The sequence below is a fragment of the Mastigoproctus giganteus genome, chromosome 4 (assembly GCF_048544385.1).
Source record: "Mastigoproctus giganteus isolate SK-2022 chromosome 4, ASM4854438v1, whole genome shotgun sequence".
Classification (NCBI taxonomy): Eukaryota; Metazoa; Arthropoda; class Arachnida; order Uropygi; family Thelyphonidae; genus Mastigoproctus; species Mastigoproctus giganteus.
In genome coordinates this window covers 227,968,084-227,991,275 of record NC_143578.1, presented here as the reverse complement: position 1 = coordinate 227,991,275, position 23,192 = coordinate 227,968,084, and the positions used below count along the sequence as shown (strand labels likewise).

Here is a 23,192-nt window from a genome sequence, read left to right as displayed (position 1 = left end):
CTGCTAGCATCCCATTTTTCTTCCAGCTCATGTATTAATGAACTTGGTAAAACACCTCCCACCATTCCCAACACGGTCCATTCAATGCCTCCTGTGGTCTTCCGTCAAAAGGATATCAGAAGGATTTTGATGAATCTTGATGCTAAGAAAACTCCGGGTCCTGATGGTATTTCTCCACTTGTTCTCAAAATCTGTGCTCCTGAACTTACTCCTATTCTTTGCCGCCTTTTTTCACTTTCTTATTCCAAAGGTGTTTTTCCTTCTGCTTGGAAATTTGCTCATATCCAGCCAGTTCCTAAAAAGGGTGACAAATCCCTCCCATCCAATTATCGTCCCATTGCAATTACTTCTACTCTTTCTAAAGTAATGGAGAAATCAATTAACCGCCAACTCTTAAACTACCTAGAAACCTTCCATCTGATCAACGATCGCCAGTATGGATTCCGTCGGTGTCGATCCACTGGTGATATTCTGGCTTATGTTACCCATTTATGGACTACTTCAATGGAAAGGTTCGGTGAAACACAAGTAGTTGCTCTTGACATCTCAAAGGCTTTCGATCGTGTTTGGCATAAAGGTCTTCTAAACAAGCTTCCATCTTATGGTTTGCCAACAGTTTTTAGTAATTGGTTATCCAGTTTTCTCTCTGATCGCTCACTGAGGGTGATGGTAGATGGCTCTCTGTCTTCTAACTTCTCCACTAATGCCAGTGTCCCCCAAGGTTCAGTTCTTTCCCCCACTCTTTTCCTCTTGTATATCAATGACCTTCTTCCATTGACTGGAAATCCTATCCATAGTTTTGTCGATGATAGCACATTGCATTCAACTTTCCATTTTGAGAAACCTTGCCCTGCTCAATCAGCTTCAACTTCTCAAAAATCTGCTACCAATTCCTTAAATGCCGATCTTCAGGTAATTCTCCAGTGGGGCAAAGACAACTTAGTTGATTTCAACCCTTCTAAAACTCAGTCTTGTCTTATATCTCGCAAAAAGGATTCTTCTGCTCCTATGCTTATCTTTAGTGACACTCCAATTTCTAGGCATAAGGATATATCTCTTTTGGGGATTACCCTGACTTCTAATCTCTCTTGGCACAAGCACATTACAAATATTGCTTCCTCTGCATCTAGAAAACTTGGTTTTCTCTTTCGCTCTCGGCGTTACTTTTCTTCCAAACAGCTGCTCACTCTGTATAAATCGCAAATCCGCCCTGCCATGGAATATTGTTCCCACATTTGGGGTAGTGCCCCCAAAACCTCTCTCAGGCTTCTTGATTCCATTCAGAAGAGGGCAGTTAGGTTAATTAATGATTCATCTCTAACAGAGTCTCTCCACTTGCTTTCTCATAGACGTACTGTTTCTGCTGCATGCCTCTTCTACAGATATTTCCATGGGCACTGTTCTTCTGAATTGGCTTCTATAATTCCCGCTCTCTCTTTCAAAACAGTCCGAACACGTGCCGCCACCAGCCAACATCCATTTACTGTCCAACTTCAAACCCACAGAACCAACTTTTCATCTTCCTCATTTATTCATTCAACTGCCGTTTTCTGGAACAACCTTCCTTCATACGTATTTCCTGAAAATTACAATCTACAGAAGTTCAAGTCCAATGTCAACAAATATCTTCTTTCGTCTCCTCAACCTCCAACCCAAGCACGGTACTAAGTACTATAGGTTCTAATACCTCTCGTGTTTGGGGTTCACATAAAAAAAAAAAAAAAATCAGTTGGTCCAAGTGTACAGAATTTAAAAACTGAGACCACTGTTTGTTTGTTTGTTATTTGGTTTTTAGGAGCATTAGCAACTAAGGCCATATTGCTCCGGGATATGCGGTGGTCATTCCCTGACCTTTCTGCATCCTCCGTATTTGGTGGTGACGGGCTCGAACCCCAGTCTAATCAAGAAGCGTGTGCTACGCACTGCTGCTCCTTCCCACCTGGCTACGGAGGCGCCCCCTGAGACCACTGTAGTCATTTTTATGAAAGAAAAAGCCCTTCCCTTTACCCTGGAGTGTAGTTACATCTTTGAATCAAATCAACATCAACACACTGTGATCACTTCCTAGTGGTTTTCTTTTATCTAGACTTCATACATGAAGAATCACAGCTGATAATCAGATCAAGAGTACTGCTGTCTCTTGTTGCCTCTCTAATATGCTGTTGTAGTAGACAATCATCCAATAAATCCATAAGGGTCTTGCTAGTGTATGAATTACCAACCCACAAGTTCCAGTCAATATCTGGAAAGTTAAATAGCCATTATAAGACATTCTGATTTACTGGCCCAGTCTATTTCTTTGTAGAGCTGCTCATTATACTCATCAGACCTATAACACATGCCTACTCTAATTTTTGTTTTCCGAGTGCTTATGTCATCACCAAACTGACTCAACATTGCACTGACCACCCATGTTGACTGGATATACTGTGTTAGATTTAATATGCTCTTAACTTCGAGCATAACCCCTCCTGTACTATCCTTTCTGTACACATTGTGTTAAGATCTGAAATCCGAATTAGAGTATTAAAATCAAGGCAATGAGCAAGGTCAGGGCATCTTGAACAGAGGCATCTTGATTGAGACAGCGACCAACAGGGCCATAGAAAAATTAAAGAACAATAATAGGCTACAGGAACTAAAACTGGTATTGGAAAGACCAAAGAAACTGAACGGAACACTAACTATGTACGATATAAATAAGGACACCACAGAGGAGGTGGAGATCTTCGACGACCTCTCTGAGAAAAACCTGAGAGGTGCAGATATATAAGAGGAAGAATTTAAGAGTTCTGCAAAAATACAGCTAAAGATAAAATCTAAGTACACCATGCACTGGAATATAGAGGTCCCCAGTATCATCCGGAGGGCCATAATAAAGTCCAGTAAAAAAGTCTAGATTGTTTGTTCAGTGCACGGTGTCAGGGACTTTGTAGTCACATATAGATGCTATAAATGCCTAAACTACGGACATTTCACAAAAAACTGCATCCAGAAGGAAACATGCAGCCACTGTGGCTCCCAGGGCCATCAATATAAAGAATGTCTGAAGAGAGATGAACCGCTGAGTTATCCAAACTGCAGAAGTAAGAAAAGAAATCACAACCATTCTCAGAGATCCAACCTGCCCTGAGTATGTCAGAGCACAAGAGGTTATAAAAGCAAGAACCGATTATGGATAATACAGCTTTACAAGACAACAATAATAGAGGAAAAATAAAATTTATGCAACTCAACTGTCAACATTCGATCTCTGTGATGAATGACATTTCCAAAATTATAATAGAGAATGGAAATCAGGTCCTGGGGTTGCTAGAAAGGGCTTGTTAAGAGCCTGTCCTTTGGCCACTGGTACTGTCGGCAATGCAGTAGCCAGAGTATAGGCTGCCTTGGCCATCACAGACCCCAATATAAGTTATGAAAATAAACAGCTTATGCATGATGCATGCTGCCTGTGCAGCTTTGGAAAGTTCCTTAGGCCAACTCTATGCCATATCCATTTATATGCAATACAGCCAACGAAGACAACCCATTAAACCATACTTGGAGGTAATTATCATGACAGATGCCAATGTCTCTTCCACCCTTTGGAATAGCCCTGAAATAGACCTGAAAGGTGAACTTCAAGAAGAACTTATACAGGCAAACAGATTAACAGTATATAATACACCTGGACACCCTCCCACCTTTGTTTCAGCAACAGGGCAATCATTCATAGATCTGACCTCAACAAACCAACTAGCAAGACAGCATCAAATACTGGCAGATCAGAGCTTCATGGACCGGGAGTGATCACAACTGGATCACTTTTGAATACTAGCCCTCGTAAACAACAGCCCCTGCCAGACTGTCGAATGGCTTCCCCAGGTTTAAGATGCTTAATGCCAACTGGGAAAGATTTGATGTGAACCTCATAGAAAATGTCACACCGGAAAACATGGATAGGATTACCTCACTTCCTGCAAATATCCAAGTCGAAGAGGTCCAAAAGCTTATCACTTCCATATACGAAGATACATTCAAAAAAAAAAAAGACAAGAAGAAAGGACGAAGTCCCTTGGTGGGCCCAGCAACCAACTCAACTGAGAAATACCACAAGAACAGCCCAAAGGGACTACCAAAAAACCAAAAGAAGAAGCAGACCACTGGAGGAGACAACCCAACTGCAACACATATATAAAAATCACAGAGGAGTACCACAACACAATATACAAAGAAAAAAAAAAAAAAAGCAGCCTGGGATAAGTTTAATCATTACTGGAAAAATACACCCTGGAGAGATACACTCCTCTATATGCACTTCTAGAGGTGAAGAGACCCTCTCCTGGATGGAATCAATTAATGCCATCCTAGATGAAATCATACATGAAGACTAAATTCAATCAGAGACCCCTCAACTAACTGAGATCAGAAGAAACAATCTGACATATATTGGCCATACAGAGGAGGGACCAGTCAGTCCCCAAGAAGTTGAAGAAGCGGTGAAATCAGTGAAGAAGGGAAAATGCCCCAGTCATGACCTGGTGGAGGTGTTGAAGAGGGTCTGGTCCATGATGCCCCAACTCATCCAACACCTTCTAAATACTTTTCTACAAGATGGATGCTTCCCAAAACTTTGGAAAAATGCAAACCTTAAAATCTTGTTAAAGAATCCAGATAAGTCAGAACAATCACCTGCCTCATATAGACCCATACTCCTGCTGCCCATAATAGGGAAAGTACTCAAGAAAATAATTTCCACTAGATTCCAACAGCATACACAGGTAAGGGATTGGGATACATCAATCTGTTTGGCTTTACAAAAGGAAGATCCACCGTAGATGCAATTAGGATGGTAGTGGACGCTGCCTCAATTGCTAATACAAATACATCCTCGGCCTGTTCGTGGACTTCAAAGGGGCCTTTGACACCCTTTAGTGGCAAAGTGTCCTGGAGAGGTTCAGGAAGGTTGGGGGTCTTGGCCCAGATTTATAGATTAATTACTAGCTACTTCAAGGCAAGGTCCCCTACACAGTCACCAGGCCGGTCACCAGAGGCTGCCCTCAGGGATCCATTCTAGGCCCTCTCTGCTGAGATGCGGTCTTTCAGGTGAAAGTGCAGTAGAAAAATGTCATAAAAGTAGCCTATACGGATGATCTGGCCATCCTGCTTCTCGGCAGCTCAAGGAGGGATTTGGAGGACCTTGCAAAAGATATCTTGGACTATCTTTCTGGCTGATGCTCTGTTCACAAACTAACATCTCTATTCCCAAAACGAAGCAAGTGCTAGTTAGAGGAACCCTAAACAGACCACCAACAATCAAAGTCGATGATCAGGCCATCAAGATGGAGACCACATATAAATATCCCGGCTTGTTGGACAGCAAGTTGAGCTTCATCCCACACACCAAATATATAGTAAAAAAGATTAAACAGGTTACAGGAAAACTAATCAGGATAACTAGAGCAGTCTGGGCATCAAGCCTTCAAACCCTCAGACTATATTATGAATGCATCTTCATCCCATTGCTTGTTATGCTACAGGTTCTTGGGGCCACAGAATCGTTTGTTTGTTTGTTTGTTTGTTTTTGGTTTTTTATTGGCGCATTGGCAGCTGTGGCCATAATGCGCCAAGACTATGCAATATTTAAAAGTTTAAATTCTCGGTGACCTAATTAGTTAGGTCACCATGTCCAGATAAATAATAACAAATATATAAAAATTAAATCAATAAAGAGATAACAATAACAAATTTTAAATACAATTAACCACAGAATCACCAACAGTTTTGTGAAGAAACACCTACTGCAGGCCCAAAGATTTTTCCTGCTTGTAATCTTTAGAGCCTGCACAACAGTGTCCACAGTTGCACTCCAGGTTATCTGCGGCAAGCTAACGATCCAAAGTGAAGTAGCCTTCCACCATCTTCAAGACTACACAGAAGAAAGTTTATTCTGTAGTCTGTTTCTTGCCTCCCTGCAAGAAACAGACTACAGAATAAACCTGAACATAACTAAAGAAGACAATAAGCCAAGAAAGGACAGATGAGTGGAAAAGGGAGTGGACTGGTTCGGCACTAGGAAGAACCACATATGAATTCCTATCAGAAACTAAAATATTTGACAAACAATACACTACATGGTTCAGGCCTGGACTTCACTTATCGTTTTTGCTGACTGGACATGGCAGCATAAACTCAAAGTTATATTCTCTCGGACTAACAGATTCTCTTGGACTAACAGACTTACCTCTCTGCCCCTGCGAATTACCAGAGACAGTCAATCATCTAATCTTCCAGTGCCACTTTATCAGGACCTAAGAGCTCAACTACAAATAGTCACTGAAGTATATGATCAAGAAATTGTCAAAAATCTCATCTTGAATCCAACGAGTCACCTCATTTGCTGACTGCCTCTTCAAATGCAGGAGAAGAATCCTTGCTACTGTAAACAGAACCCAGACGCAGATGGAAACCAATTTGGACACTCACTAACAATGACAAAGACCAAAGCACGACACCAATCCAAAGAATACTGATTGCAACCAAAGGGTCCACTGTCCTAACTCTACTTTTCTCAAACAATGCCTCTCTTCCATCCCCTACTGCCTAAAACTTTACTCCACCCCTCCCTGAAACCTGACTTCTTCCACTGACATACAATCTTCCTTTCACTCTTTTTTTGGGGGGCTGGGCTCCTCTACAGAGGAACCTTTTCCTGGGCATACCATCAGTGCAATGTGGACCCTGGCACGCCTCCATGTGGTGAAGAATGGTAGGCAGGGGGCTGCAAACAAACTCGTTCTATGCCTGCAAAGATGCCAGGAGCTGGCAAACACCCAAAGAACAAACAACACCCTACACACCCACACTTGTCACATCTCATACAGGTGCTACAGCAGCTGATGGGGGGGGGGAACCCCAGAGACTGCCATGAAACAAACATTTTGTACACATTGTACTACCCATATTCAAATTTTGCATCTATTGTGTTTGAATAACACCAAGTCTTTGATACTCCTAAAATGTTTGTTTCCTTTTGATGATTTAACCAGTACTTTCAAATTTATCAAATTTATTTACTATGGTTCTAGCATTAGTATACATGCACCCTTCTTATTCTTGGTTACTCTAATACACATATATTTGTATGTTCCATGCCCCCTCCCCCATCCCCAGCAGGCTTTGAAATCCACAACGTCTTGATTTCCAGGCTGCTGCACATCCCAACAGAAGCAATGCAAGAATAACTTTCACCTCTGCTTGCAGCTGTTAATCTATTAGTCTGAGTATCTCCTCAGGCTAACAGTTTCTGACCCACCTAACATTGCCTTGACATCATCAGCAAATACTGTTGCACCCCTTCTATTTAAGTGTAATCCATCCTTGTAGAAACAGTTTCTTCTGTTAATAAGCACAGACCATACTGAGAAAAATTCTACCCATGAGCTTGTACAGTCTAGGGTTGAATTGAATGAAAAGGCTCTCATCACATACTCCCGCCTACTCTATCTGGATAAAACTGCAGACACTTTCAGACATTTAATCCTAACTCATGCCTTTTTCTCAACATTTCCCTGTACTTGTTAAAATATCCTCAGATCTGTTGCTCTTAATATCATTAATGCGAAAGTATACAACACCTTTCATACCCTCAAAAGATGATGTGCTCTGCAATGTCATTAACTTTTGAAGTGAATGGATGGGCGAAATGGGATTTTTTTTTTTTGGCTGATGCTGTATAAGCTTGCTTTCTTGCATCATTATGCCTCTACTAATGCTAACTTTCACCCTGGTAGATATACACTGGTCCCATCCCAATAATACCAGTGTTCAAGGAAATGGTGAATATTCATTGTAGCTGTTTGTGCAGAGCAGGATTTCTGAACTGGAAAGTAGAATGCAAAGAAATATCAAGAGACTAAGCATAGGATTTCTAGTCAATCAGAAAAGTAGTCTGTTTATTCAAACAAGTATATCTTTTAAAATATTGGATTGATTGTAATAATAATCCAACTATATGACAAATATGATAAAGGATGAGATGAAATAAAATTTGAATAAAAATAAATGAAAAAATAATGCAAATTGACAAAAAATTCGCTAGCCTATTCAGAGTTTAAAATACATGACAAACTCCATTCTCATCAAATTTACCATTTGATCAATTCCACTACGCCACTACATAAGGCAACTGTGAGACCACATTTGGAATATTATTAAAGTATGGAGGCCTCTCCATAAAGAGTAAAAAAAAAAAAAAAAAGACTGAGTCTCTTGAATATATCCAAAAACAGGCAACAAGCCTGCTGAGATTGACAAAAGAGCACCTATAAGAGGAGAGACATCAAATATGTAGGCTACAGAGCTTGCGAACCTTAGGGGGGGGCGTGATTCTTTAAAAAAATGCGTAGCCCATTTTTGATTATGAAAGGGCTACACCTCTGTAATTCAAGTTCTGCATAAGCAGCTGCAGTTCCCTGGTCAAAGGTGGTAGATCTTCCACATTTCAAGTGGAGTTCAGGGTGAAATGATAGTCACTGGAGTTATTTTCCATCCCTATAACTCTATCATTTAAAAATAATGATCTCTCTCCCTCTCTACCCTGCCCACAACAACCACTCCTTTCCTCAAAATATTGGATGTCTACTTAATTAAAGCTTTTGAATATACAAATACACAAAACGAGTTCTACAGTTAGCTAACCTTGTTCTCACATCTAACTTGCATCGGTTCACAATACAAGAAAGTTCAAAAAGAATTGGAAACCATCCTCGAACCCAAACTCTGTCTTCTTCAGGAACACTCTGATCTTCAATGTTGTGTTCTTTGAACATCTGGAATATTTAGTGAAAATAAATACAAAAATCATTAGCAAAATCGTTTTTCATGAGCTTTGTTATGAAAACCAACAATTAAATGTGAACATTTAATAACAATAAAGTTAATAACCACTTGTAGAATAATGTTAAACAGTTCAAGAGGTTGGGGGGGGGGGGGGGGAAAACACCCACAGAAATGGTTCTTTCTATATCATTAAATAATATTACATTTTTTAAAGATATATGGTACAGAAAACACTTTTCTGCATTCCCAGTTTCAATTGTATTGAACAGCTCAAGTTTTAAGAAAAGCACAGTCACATGTGTTTAATTTACATTAGCCTGTGCTTATGTAAATTAAGTAAAAATAAGTAAAAAAATATATGTAAATTAAGTAAAAATAAGTTGAGTTGTCTGGATTAGCAAAATGCCAACTCAGGCTATGAGGCACTAGTGCAGTGATGCGCAAACTATGGCCCGCAGGCCAGATGCAGCCTGCATAGAGGTTCTATCCGGCCCACAGCAGATTTTAAAACAATAGTATAGAAATTTTCAATTTCAATGTTTTAAAAAAATTCATTTAAGGGCATGTTCCATTTTTCGCATATGCGAAAACTTACATTTTGAATTTTTGAATATTGAATATTTGAAATTTGAATATTTTTTGCATATGCAAAATATAGTTGTGATAATTTATATAGAAATTGATTTAAAAACTTTTGCATGTGCAAAAAAATGGAACCCGCCCTAATAAATATGTATAAAATTATTAAAATATACTTATTTGCCTTTATATTTAAATTTAAAAAAAAATAGAAACAAGATTTTGAAAGAAGAATTTGGATATACCAATTACAAGTTTATATTAACGACAACACAGGCACTAATATTTGTCCACATCAAATAACATTAGTCGGCTCGGGAATGCGTGCGAAGTGGAAACCTACCGTTGAATGAAAAGATGGCGGACAAGCCGATGCATTCCACCTTCACAAATGTTGAATGTTAGTGTCATGATGGTGAAATTATTAAAAATAGTATTGTTGTTGGTGCTTGTGAGTTTTATTGTGAATATTAGTAAAATATTTCAACCCCAAAATGTCTACTAAAAAATGTAAAATTGTTGTTAGTTTGTTGTTTGTTATTTGGTTTTTAGGAGCATTAGCAACTAAGGCCATATTGCTCCGGGGATATGCGGTGGTCATTCCCTGCATCCTCCGTATTTGGTGGTCAAGAAGCGTATGCTACGCACTGCTGCTCCTGCTCACCTGGCTACGGAGGCGCCATGTAAAATTGATTCAGAGTGCCGTGTTTTCAAAGATGAATGGACCTGGAAGCACTTTTTCACAGTTGTAAAGGATAAACCACTGTGTCGCATCTGCAATGAAACCGTAGCAGTCTTCAAAGAATACATTTCCCGCCACTTCACTTCTAAGCATAAAAATTCCAATTACGAAGCAATGTCCGAATATGAAAGGAAATGAAAAGTAGAAGATCTTCGCAAAAAATTATCAAGTTACCAAAATTTTTTTAAGAAAAAAAAATAGTTCTCAGAAAGCAGCTACACATGCAGGTTACATTGTAGCATACAATATTGCTAAAAGTAATAAAGCTCTCTCTGATGGGGAATTTGTTAAACACTGTATGCTCCAAATTTGTGATGTTTTATGTCCTGACAAGGAAAAAGATTTTGAAACTGTAATCTTATCCTGAAAAACTGTGACTTCTAGTGTCGAAGCCATAAATAAAAATCTGACATCACAGTTGGAGTCAAAGATTGGTCAATTTAAATTCTGCTCCATTACTATGGATGAAAGCACTGATATAAATGATACTGTTCAGCTAGTATTATTTATAAGAGGTGTTGACGAAAACTTTTCTATTACTGAGGAATTGGTATGCATGCGGTCGTTAAAAGGAACAACAACAGGGTCTGATATTTTTCATGAATTTCAGGAAGGGCTTTCAACATTGGAAGTACCCATAACAAACATATGTAATATTATGACCGATGGAGCACAAAGTATGACAAGTAAAAAATCTGGATTTGTTGGGATCTTTAATCAAAAATACCCTGGAAATAATGTTGTCTTTCTACATTGCATTGTACATCAAGATGCCCTGTGTAAATTTGCCTTGAATATGAAACCTGTGCTTGATGTAATCGTGAAGCTTGTAAATACTATTCGATCTCGTAGGCTTACTCACAGACAATTTCCAGATTTTCTTGAGTCCATGCAATCTGAATACTCTGATGTGCTGAGTGCAGGACGTATCTTTGAGCGAGTTTGGCAGCTGAAAGACGAGATAGTGTCATTCTTCCACGAGAAACAGTGGTTGTGGAGTGTGAAATATTGGAAGACACAGTATGGCTTTCGGACTTTGCATTTTTCACAGATTATCTCTGTCACATGAACAAGTTGAATGTCAAAATGCAAGGAAAAAATCAATATATCAACGATATCTGAGGCCAACTCAGAGGTTTTAAACTACAACTTGTTCTGTTTGCTAAGAACGACTTGTCTCACTTCCCGAGATTAAATTCAATAGCCCCAGTAAATAAAGACAAGCTTAAGAGCTATAAAGATGGCCCGAGAAAACGTCATCTTGAATTTGAACGAAGATTTCAAGACTTCAGTGCCACTGAAAAAGACTTAGATATTTTCAGCATGCCTTTTAATGTGGCCTGTGAAGTAGTGAGACCGGACTTGCAGATTGAATTAATTGAATTGCAATCTAACAATCACCTCAAACAGTTGTTTCTCAATGTCCCAAAATTAGAGTTCTACAAGTCTTTGTCGAAATCAAGTTTCCCAAACCTGATATCTCACGCCCAGAAAGTTAATGCTATGTTTGCTTCATCCTATATATGTGAACAGGTGTTTTCTACAATGAAACTTCAAAAGAGTTGTACAAGAAACAGACTGACAGATAAGCATTTAACTTCACTTCTCAGAATCAGTACATCCCAGTTCGAACCAGATTATGAGGAACTTTTAGAAATGCAGTCACAACTTCATTCATTGCATTAGTATTAAAGAATTTTTAAAATATACTATTTTTTTTGAGTCTTTATTGCATTTTATAATAAATTACATTGCCCGGCAAAATTTTTTCTTTTTTTTTTGGCCCACTCCTAAGAAAGTTTGCCCATCACTGCACTAGTGTATCAAAATTTGTGAACTGCATTATCTAAGGTCAGTTTGTCTCTGCCAAAGATTAGCTAATTCATTCTTCTTGCAAAAATACCTCAACAATTTCTTCTATTACTGGGGGAATTGAAACTCAGACCTTTCCAAAAGTGTGAATAACATATTTGACAATTATGATATGCATCACAAAACTCAGTCCAGATACAGGTAAGGCTTAAATTCAAAACGTCCAACAGCACTGATATGTCATTAAAAATGCTGAGGTGATTTTGATATTAAAGATATCAAAAGAAAGTAAAAAAAAAAAAAAAAAAAGACAGGCTGATGCAACAACATTCAGACTAGGTGGATGACATGCAGACAAAGAAGTTCTACAGAGTTCCAAATGACAAACTTGTTATTAATGGTAGAAATTTGAAGTCTGGTAAATGAGACGGCTGCTTAAAGAGCCACCAAGATCAATTCAGTATTCTGGGAATTGCTGATAGAGACTCTCTCTCTCTCTCTCTCTCTCTCATGCACGCACACACACACACGCAACAACTTTCTAACCAGATGCACCATCTGATTAAAAAGTTATCCTTCCTTCCTAATCATTTTCACTGATTTGTGGTAACAGAAAGTTTAAGAAGCATATCCATATGTGATAGTAAAAACTTCTTTTCACTTTTGTTGAACTCAATCTATAGAAGACTAAATGTAGTTCTGTCATAAAACTGCTGAAGACACTTGTTAAGCCTCTCAATTCCTCCCCTGCCAAATGCACACACTAACATTGTGAGTACTGATTTTCCCATTAACATGGAAGCTATATTTATCACCGAAAACAACAATTAAGTGTGATGACCATTTTCAAACTGTGCTAATATGTCAGCACAGTATGCCTTTTATTTTTCATTGTCACTATTAGTGATTGCTTGTGACATCTCTCATTAGTAGGTGTCCTAGTTACAGAAGGTGATGAACAGAATTTATGGTGCACTCTCTAAACATGAAGTCCACAATTTGTTTTTCCAACAGTAGTGCCTCTGGTGAACACAAACATAACTGATGTAATTCTATGTCTCTGTTTTCCTTTTGTGTGAAAAATAAAACTCTAACTTGCAGTTGCTAAATCAAGAACAGAAGACAGGATATTAACAAAAAAAAAAAAAAAAAATTACAAATGCCACAGTAAATCTCTAATGAATGAATGAAACATAAAACAGAATACCAGCAGCTTACCTGTGGCTGTTCTGCAGCATATTTTGCACAATGCCGAATAAGACGAATTGCTTCCATGCTGGTATCAGGAAAACTTGCATTGCATGCAAATTCAGATAGGCACTTTACAGAATCTTGGAAGGAATCGATCAAAGCTGGGAAATACTTTTCATAGATTTGTGCTGAAAGAGTGAAGCAAAAAGATGAGGGTTTCAGAAATTGCAATATCCCATGCATTGTAGTCAAATTTGGTTTGTTTTTTGGTTTATTTGGTTACTGGTTTCACTATTACGCACATATTATTTTATATTAAAATAAATGCATATATACAGAATGATTATATAGTATGAATCAGAGCTGTAATACTCAATATGTTCTACGTTGATAATAATATTAGTAAATTAATAAGAGGAGTTTACCTCAATATAGTACGTGGAACACTTCCGTATGATACCCTCCAGAAATTAAAACGGAAAAAACAAAAAAACTGACAACTTACCAGTACATTAAAGTAAAATATAAATAATTAAATAATTAAAGTAAAATATAAATAATTAAATAATCGATTTAACACAATTCAAAATCAATTCAAAACAATTAAAATTCAAATTAACGCAATTAAAAGAATCTAACGAAAATATTCAAAACGATTTTCCTTCCTGAAGCTGACAATGCTTTTCGACCGACTGTCGTGATCACAGGAATGAAAATTACCGAATCAGGCTAAACCTGCAACTTAAATAGTGATTATATGTCTTCGCGCATGCGCGTAAAGGTCCACGCATCGGAGATCAAATATGGCCGCCGAACATTAACAGAATTCTCGTGTAATTTAATTTCAACGGTTTCTGCAATTAATAGTCGCGTATAATTACGTTGAACGTTAAGTATTTTGGCCTCGTTAAATAAAAAAGTATGTTTTTCGTTAATGGCATGAAAGGCTAATTCTGACGCTGCTGAACGAGAAGCACGAACTGAGGCTTCGTGTTGATTTACACGAATATTAAGAGAAAACTGCGTCGAACCCTGGTAAGACGAGTCGCAATCATCGCAAGAAATGTTGTATACTAGATCATTAATTTGTGTTGCGAACGCAGAAAGAACCGAGCGATTGTTCAGTATAGTGTGTAACTTCCGTATAGGCCTAGCTATAATTTTAAATTCGGTATCTTTAAAGAATCTGTTAAGTTGTTTGTGCCACTGTATGGGACAGAAATAAAGTATTTTTTGATATTACTATTGTTGATTGGTGTAGTATTTTTTATCCTATCCTTAGCTTGTACCCTAATTCGATTTATTGTGTTAATGGGATAACCCCTGTTCAAGAATCTGCTAGTTAATATTTGTATTTCTGAGTCCAAAGCAGAATCCGTCGTTGAATATTTATAGGCATTTAGAAATTGATTAAAGATAATCGATCTTTTGTAGGTGAACAGGTGGTAGCTATTATAATGAAGAAGCATACCGGTGTTTGTGGGTTTTCGATAGATGCTAAATTGTATTTTGTTCGAGTCACGGGTAAGCGTGAAATTTAGAAAGTTTAATGACTTAGTATCCGTATCTTCCCTTTCCAATGTAAATTTGAGTCTAGAATGAATATTATTAAACGAATGTAAAATGTCTTGGATAGTACTACTATCAGTAAGTAATAACTAGAACATCGTCTAAATACCTCCCATAGTATGTGATACGAGGACGAAAAGGTGTCAAATGTATCTGCTCAATCGTTGAGAGATAGATCTCTGACATTAAGCCACTCAGGCTCAAACCCATTGGTAATCCAAAAATTTGTTTGTACACCTTGTCTCGAAAGGTGATGTAGTTAGCCTCAGCTAATAGTTTAATTAAGTGAAAAATTTCCTTAATGGGCAGCTTCGTATAATTAATCGGTGTCGAGTTTTTATTTAACATATCCCAAATAATATCTAATGTGTATTCAACGTTTACATTCGTATATAATGAGGTAACATCTAATGAGAATAAATTGTCATTGTCGCCGAGTCTACAGTCTTAAAGTTAATAACAAGTCAATAACAATAACAAGTCAAGTTAATAATAAGTCTACAGTTAATAATCTTAAAGACTGTAGACTCGGCGACAATGACAATTTATTCTCATTAGATGTTACCTCATTATATACGAATGTAAACGTTGAATACACATTAGATATTATTTGGGATATGTTAAATAAAAACTCGACACCGATTAATTATACGAAGCTGCCCATTAAGGAAATTTTTCACTTAATTAAACTATTAGCTGAGGCTAACTACATCACCTTTCGAGACAAGGTGTACAAACAAATTTTTGGATTACCAATGGGTTTGAGCCTGAGTGGCTTAATGTCAGAGATCTATCTCTCAACGATTGAGCAGATACATTTGACACCTTTTCGTCCCCGTATCACATACTATGGGAGGTATTTAGACGATGTTCTAGTTATTACTGATAGTAGTACTATCCAAGACATTTTACATTCGTTTAATAATATTCATTCTAGACTCAAATTTACATTGGAAAGGGAAGATACGGATACTAAGTCATTAAACTTTCTAAATTTCACGCTTACCCGTGACTCGAACAAAATACAATTTAGCATCTATCGAAAAACCACAAACACCGGTATGCTTCTTCATTATAATAGCTACCACCCGTTCACCTACAAAAGATCGATTATCTTTAATCAATTTCTAAATGCCTATAAATATTCAACGACGGATTCTGCTTTGGACTCAGAAATACAAATATTAACTAGCAGATTCTTGAACAGGGGTTATCCCATTAACACAATAAATCAAATTAGGGTACAAGCTAAGGATAGGATAAAAAATACTACACCAATCAACAATAGTAATATCAAAAAATACTTTATTTCTGTCCCATATGTTGAACAGTGGCACAAACAACTTAACAGATTCTTTAAAGATACCGAATTTAAAATTATAGCTAGGCCTATACGGAATTTACACACCATACTGAACAATCGCTCGGTTCTTTCCGCGTTCGCAACACAAATTAATGATCTAGCATACAACATTTCTTGCGGTGATTGCGACTCGTCTTACCAGGGTTCGACGCAGTTTTCTCTTAATATTCGTGTAAATCAACACGAAGCCTCAGTTCGTGCTTCTCGTTCAGCAGCGTCAGAATTAGCCTTTCATGCCATTAACGAAAAACATACTTTTTTATTTAACGAGGCCAAAATACTTAACGTTCAACGTAATTATATGCGACTATTAATTGCAGAAACCGTTGAAATTAAATTACACAAGAATTCTGTTAATGTTCGGCGGCCATATTTGATCTCCGATGCGTGGACCTTTACGCGCATGCGCGAAGACATATAATCACTATTTAAGTTGCAGGTTTAGCCTGATTCGGTAATTTTCATTCCTGTGATCACGACAGTCGGTCGAAAAGCATTGTCAGCTTCAGGCAGGAAAATCGTTTTGAATATTTTCGTTAGATTCTTTTAATTGCGTTAATTTGAATTTTAATTGTTTTGAATTGATTTTGAATTGTGTTAAATTGATTATTTAATTATTTATATTTTACTTTAATTATTTAATTATTTATATTTTACTTTAATGTACCGGTAAGTTGTCGATTTTTTTGTTTTTTCCGTTTTAATTTCTGGAGGGTATCATACGGAAGTGTTCCACGTACTATATTGAGGTAAACTCCTCTTATTAATTTACTAAAAGAATGATTATGAAAAAAATTTAGGTACCAGTAATTATACTTGTATATAATAAACTCTCATTAGATTGAACCTTGATGGACCATAAATTTTGATTCATTTAATCAAAATCGCTACATTTGGCAAATAGACACATCACTGAGGATTATGTAAGGTGGGAAACCTCATATGTAAATAAGTCATAAACTTGTGTCCCATATAGGTACCAGTAATTATACTTGTATATATTAACCTCTCTTATGATTGAACCTTGATGGACTATAAATTTTGGATCATTAAATCAAAATTGCTAAATTTGGCAATAATGTAAATTATTATGTATTAGTAGGCATATAGCAGCAGCAGAACCAAAAAGTGCTCACCATATTTTTTAGAATGTTGTGGTTTAAATAAATATCTTCAAAACTATTTTGATTTTTCTTTACGAAATCAGTCTCAGAGGCTCTGAGAATGACTGTTTAAGTCTATGTTGAAAATAAATTATCATGAGGTAGGGTATTTGAAAGATGCAAGCACTTCAAAAATAGATACTTCATTGAGGATGATGCAAGGTGTGGGAGATCTCACAAAAAACAAGTTATAACTTGTTTTTTGTGAGATCCTTGTGAATCAGCCATTTTCAATCAACTGCAGGATCAAGGCCTCTCCAGCAACTTTCCAGTTCCTTCTGTTTTGAGCACTGGCCATCCATTTACTACCCAAAAACTCATGAATTTCATCTATCCATCTCTGCCTTTGTCTTCTTCTAGCTCGTCTTGGGTACCATTCTGTTATTTTCTTAGTCCATCTGTCATCATGTCTTCGAGCTATGTGTCCTGCCCAAGACCATTTTAGTTCTTTAGTTTTGATAAGAATGTCCTTTACTTGAGTTTGCTGCCTAATCCATGTGTTTCTCTTCTTATCTAACAGTCTGATTCCCAATATAATTCGTTCTATTCTTCACTGTGTAGTTCTCAGCTTCTCTTCCATTCTTTTGGTGAGTGCCCGAGTTTCACTTCTATAAGTCATGGTGGGGAGTATACATTGGTTCATTATTTTACATTTCAGACAAACTGGGATATTGCTCTTCAGTATGTGACTATATTTCCTGAATGCTATCCATCCAAAATTTTTTCTTCTCTTGACTTCCAGCCATTTATCATTATTACAGCTAATAACTTGTCCCAGATAAGTATATGACTCCACCTTTTCAATTACTGCTCCTTCAATTATTATTTCTCTTTTGTGGCATACTTGTTCATCATTACTTTTGTTTTAGCCATATTCATCTTTAGTCCAAAATCCTTACTAACTGCACATAACTGATTAAGATTTTCCTCTAATTCTTTGGGATCGTGGCTTATGACCACAATGTCATCTGCAAATCGTAAATGGTTTAGGTACTCTCCGTTCACATTGACTCCTTTCTGCAACCAGTCTAATCTTCTGAAAGCTTCCTCGAGGGCAGCAGTAAACAGCTTCGGAGATATTGTGTCTCCTTGTCGAACTTCTTTCTCGATTCTAAATTTCCTACTGTCTTTGTCTAGTCTAATAAAGGAGGTAGCACTCTCATATATTTTCTTCAAAATTATAATATACGGGGTATCTATGCCTTGTCTTTCCAGCGCCCGAAACATTGCCTTATGCTGTATGGAGTCAAATGCCTTTTTATAATCCACGAATGGCAGGCATAATGATGTTTTATATTCATTTGCTTTCTCCATTAGCTGTGATATTACGTGAAGGTGATCCACAGTTGAGAATCCTGTCCTAAAGCCAGCTTGCTCTTTCAGTTGATTCTCATCAAGTATTCTTTCTAATCTGTTAGTAATGACCCTTGTGAACAACTTGTAGATGTGGGATAACAAGCTAATTGGTCTATAATTTCAAATTTCTGATTTATCTCCTTTCTTATGCAGCAAAACTATGATTGCATTATTCCATTGCTTAGGTGTCACACCTTTTCTAATGCACTTTGTGAAGAGCCTTGCCAGTTTTTGTGTTATGTCTCTTCCTCCCAATTTTATCAACTCTACAGTAACTTCATCTTCCCCGGGGCTTTCTGATTCTTCATTTTCTTCAATGCATGTTCCACCTCATAAGGAAAAATATCGGGTATGTCGTATGTGTTGCTACTTTGCAATCCATCTCCCCATTGCTGGCATCATTCCCTGGCTCAGTGTATAATTCTCTATAGTAGTCTTCTGCTATTTGAATTATGCCTTCTCTGCTGTTTATAAGTACACCATCACTATTCTTCAGTTTCAGTATCATTTGTCTTTCTGTATTACTGCTCATGGCTGCTGATTTAAATCCTTTGTTTTCCTTATAAACCTATGTCCCACATTTCAAGTATTATTTAGCCAAGTATCAAATAAGAGATCACAACTTCTCAAGTTTAAATTTCTGACTCATCTAAGACCTGTATGCAGTACTCAAGGTGTGGCCTGGCCATTGCCTTATACAAAGGGATAATTAGCTCCTTTCCCCTACTAGCAAAATTCCTGTATATCATTGACAATACTCCATGATTTGCTGGTGCCTCCGCAGCCAGGTGGGCAGGAGCAGCAGTGCGTAGTACATGCTTCTTGATTAGACCAGGGTTCGAGCCCATGACCACCAAATACGGAAGAATGCGGAAAGGTCAGGGAATGACCACTGCATATCCCCGGAGCAATATGGCCTTAGTTGCTAATGCTCCTAAAACCCAAAATAACAACAACAACAACAACAACAACCATGACCTGCTCTGGCAGACTGTCTGCATTGCTCAGAAAACTGCACAATCACTCACAGGTCTTTTTCATTTTCTACCATCCTAAGTGTAGTACCACAGCTTGTACGTTCCTCTGGGGGTACTTCTACCCATATGCAGTACTTTGCATTTGCCAATGTTAAACTTCAATTGCGACTTCTCAGTCCATCTGCCCAAATTTTCTAGATCCTGTTGCAGTAGCACACTGCCATTACTAGCATTAACAACCTTGTCAACCTTTGTATCATCTGCAAACTTCGACACCAAGCCTGATATACCTTCATCAATATCACTGATAATTATAAAAACAACAGTGGGCCCAACAACAAATCCTGTGGGTGGGACTCCACTAATAACATTAGTCCATGAAGAGCAGCATCCATTGATTACCACCCTCTGTCTTCTCCCACTCAACCACTCTTTTATCCATTGTAGCAACTTACCCTTAATACCAAACTGCTCCAATTTGTACAGTAGTCTTCCATGCGCAACAGTGTCAAAAGCTTTCCTGAAATCCAAGTATATGATATATCAAAATTATTTTTTGGCATCTAGTTCCTTCGTAACCACATCATAGTATCCAATTAAATTTATTAGACAAGACTTTCCATTAACAAACCCATGCTATATCTGAATTATTGCTGCAGTTTTGTCTAGATGATCCTGCAATGCATCTTTAACCAGTGACTCCATTATTTTACTCGGAACACAAGTTAAACTAACTGGTCTGTAATTACTCATGTCACCTTTAGATCCCCCTTTATGAACTGGGAATATATTTGGGGGGTTGGGATTCATAGTGGTGTAAGTCAGTCTATTCCCATTTTTGTTTAGTTATTTCCAAGCTCAGGTCGACCCTCCTTATTGATTTTGACATTCATTTCCCTGAAAGGATGTCTTCATTCCAATGTACAGTTGTAGAAAATCGTGAACGGGTTTTCCTTTTTCATAATGGAGTCACTGTATCTTCAACCAGTTAACATTCTTCTTCCGTTTTGTTATGCCATTTTCAAGAACTTGTTTCCATCATACAACTTTTGTTATAGTACACTATAACAAAATTTTCAAAACCCTGAGCAATAGGCACATTGGGAATTTTTTGTCAAAATAGTTAAGATTATCTTAGTTGTTGCAGAATGATCATATAAAGCTAAGATAAACATAATAAATTTAATTATAATGTAAAAGATGGTTGCAAAATTTAAAAAAAAAAATTATAGTTGCTTTTTGTCGATGTTCTCATTTTTTAAAAAAAAAAAAAGCAATTAAAAAGTCATCATCTAATTCGATATTCATAAAACACTGTCACCACAAACAAACTACTGTTTATGCTTCATCTTCTTCCTCTTAGTCAGATAAGGGATCAAAATCATTAACTTTTTTTGAGCTTCTAATACCTTTAAAGAAGACATGGTAAACTGGAGGGATGCATTTGAAAATGTATAGCATGTCTCTTTTCTTTAGAAAGTTCAGCACTCTAGGACCATCATAAAACTTTTCGTGTTCAGTACTTTTAAAGCTCTTAGATTGACCCTCCTTATTGAGTTTGATATTCAGTTCCTAGAAAGGGATATCTTCATCCAATGTACACTTGTAAAAAATCAAACAGGTTTTCCTTTTTCATACTGGAGCCACTGTATCTTCAACCAGTTTACATTTCTGCCTTCAACATTCTTCTTCCATTTTGTTATGCCTTTTTCAAGAGCTTCTGTTTTCAAAAAGTCATCTTGTTGCATCTTTACAACCACGGTCACAGACATTCTCCCAAATAGGCCAGACAAGCTGTAATTGCTACCTGGGAGTCTAAAACACTGATGGAACTGATATTCGGGTGACATTCACCCGAAATATCAGTTCAAGTGGACCAAATTTCGGTCTGTGACAGCCAAATCCTCTGTTTTCACCTTCGCAATGGTGGGACTGTTAGTAATCCTGGATATAACTTCCATGCACAAGCACATTGTGGGTGACCACCCAGATGTGAACCAACGTAAACAGGGATTGAGGTGTTGCGCCCACAACACACGGAGGAATGCCATCCTTCTGTGTTACCAGGCAATACAATGTGGTAGATGACTTTCATCAACTGGTGCAATACTACCACTTTGCTTATTGGAGGCTTGAAGTGGTAAAAGCCATGTTTAATCTCCAGAGCTAAGTTCCAGTCAACCCTTCCCCACCTCTTCCATCATGCAGTATGACTGATGACTTTTTAGGTTATGATGAACATCATGGTGAGATCCAATCATCCTCACGTTTCGAGGGTACAGCTCTAAAACAGTGTTTGAAGGCTGACTGCTAGTTAGTACACCGGACCGAACCTATTGGTAACTCTCTAGGAAGCTTCTGGATCAGCTAGTGTATAATCTTGCTACCTCTACTCTGCCAGATAGTGACTAGAGGGAGTCCGAGTAGTGTGTATGCAGAGGCATTGTCGAGGTCACGTTATGTCAAGGATCTGGGTACATTCTTACCATGTGTATGCCATATCCAAAAATTATTTCATATAGCATGTTTCCCCCCCCCCACTTTTTGTACTATTGAATACACCATGAATTGTCAATCTAATAGAGTAAGCTTATCTGCAAAAAGATCTAAACCTCCCAAACACTTCCTAGTTCATTTCACAAATATACATGGTCGCAATTCTAATCTCAACGATGTCCATTTCCACTTGCAGTCTGCCAACTCCACTAATCACTTGGAGCTCTTTGACTTCCTCTCTTTGCAACTTAACTTTCACCAGTCCAACTTTCCTAACAGCGAGGAAATTTTCCTTGGTGATTTTAATGTTCACAACTCCAGCTGGCTTCTGTTTTTCTAGTCACACCGACCCAGCTGGTCGAGATGCTGAGACTTTTGCAATTACTAATGACCTTGCACAGATTGTTCATTTACCTAGAAGGATACCAGACAATAGTAACCATAAGCCAAGATGCTTGATCTTTTTCTCACAAAAAACCCTTCTAAGTACAAGGTCGAAGTGAGTGGTCCTTTAACCACCTCAGATCACAACTCGGTGATTGTCTCTTCTCCAATGGAGCCATTATCTCATTGCTATTCCCAACCCCGTATTGTTTGGCATTACAAGAATGCAAAATGGGATGACCTGCGAGATTTCTTTTCTTCTTTTCCTTGGTCGGATTACTGTTTCAAAACTTCTGATGTCAACGTTTGCTCAGATCGTGTCAGTGAAATTATTCTTGTAGGAATAGAATCCTTTATTCCACACTGCACTTTAAAATCTTGTTCTTTATCTAAACCTTGGTTTTCCAATAAATGTGCTAAGGCTGTTCAAGAGAAGAACGTTGCATATCGTAATTGGCTTGTTACCAATTCTTCAGTTTCATTTTCTGCCTACACCAAAGCTTGCAATAATTTTAAGCAGTTATTAATCAATCTGAACTATATTTTGTACAGACTAAGAGTAGAAAACTTGCTCCTTGCCCTAATGGTAGCTGAGCATTCTGGTCTCTTGCCAAAGCTATTGGTCGCAACTTTTGCCCATCTCTGCTCTCACCTCTGTCAAAACCAGATGGTTCTGTAGTGACTTGAGGCAAGGATAAAGCTCACCTGCTAGCATCCTATTTTTCTTCCAACTCATG

At 37.6% G+C, this 23,192-nt stretch overlaps 1 protein-coding gene across 2 annotated transcripts in view; it reads right to left on the bottom strand.

Annotated features, from left to right (window-relative positions):
- The window catches only part of Sec71 (ADP ribosylation factor guanine nucleotide exchange factor Sec71), a 508,300-nt gene that overhangs the window by 179,243 nt on the left and 305,865 nt on the right, over positions 1–23,192 (bottom strand). For both annotated transcript variants that reach the window (XM_090371201.1, XM_090371202.1), the window contains exons 27-28: positions 13,175–13,335; positions 8,683–8,813 (exon numbers count right to left, since the gene is read on the bottom strand). In XM_090371201.1, coding sequence (XP_090227327.1) covers positions 8,683–8,813; positions 13,175–13,335 — 292 coding nt within the window. The remainder of the gene's footprint in view (positions 1–8,682; positions 8,814–13,174; positions 13,336–23,192) is intronic.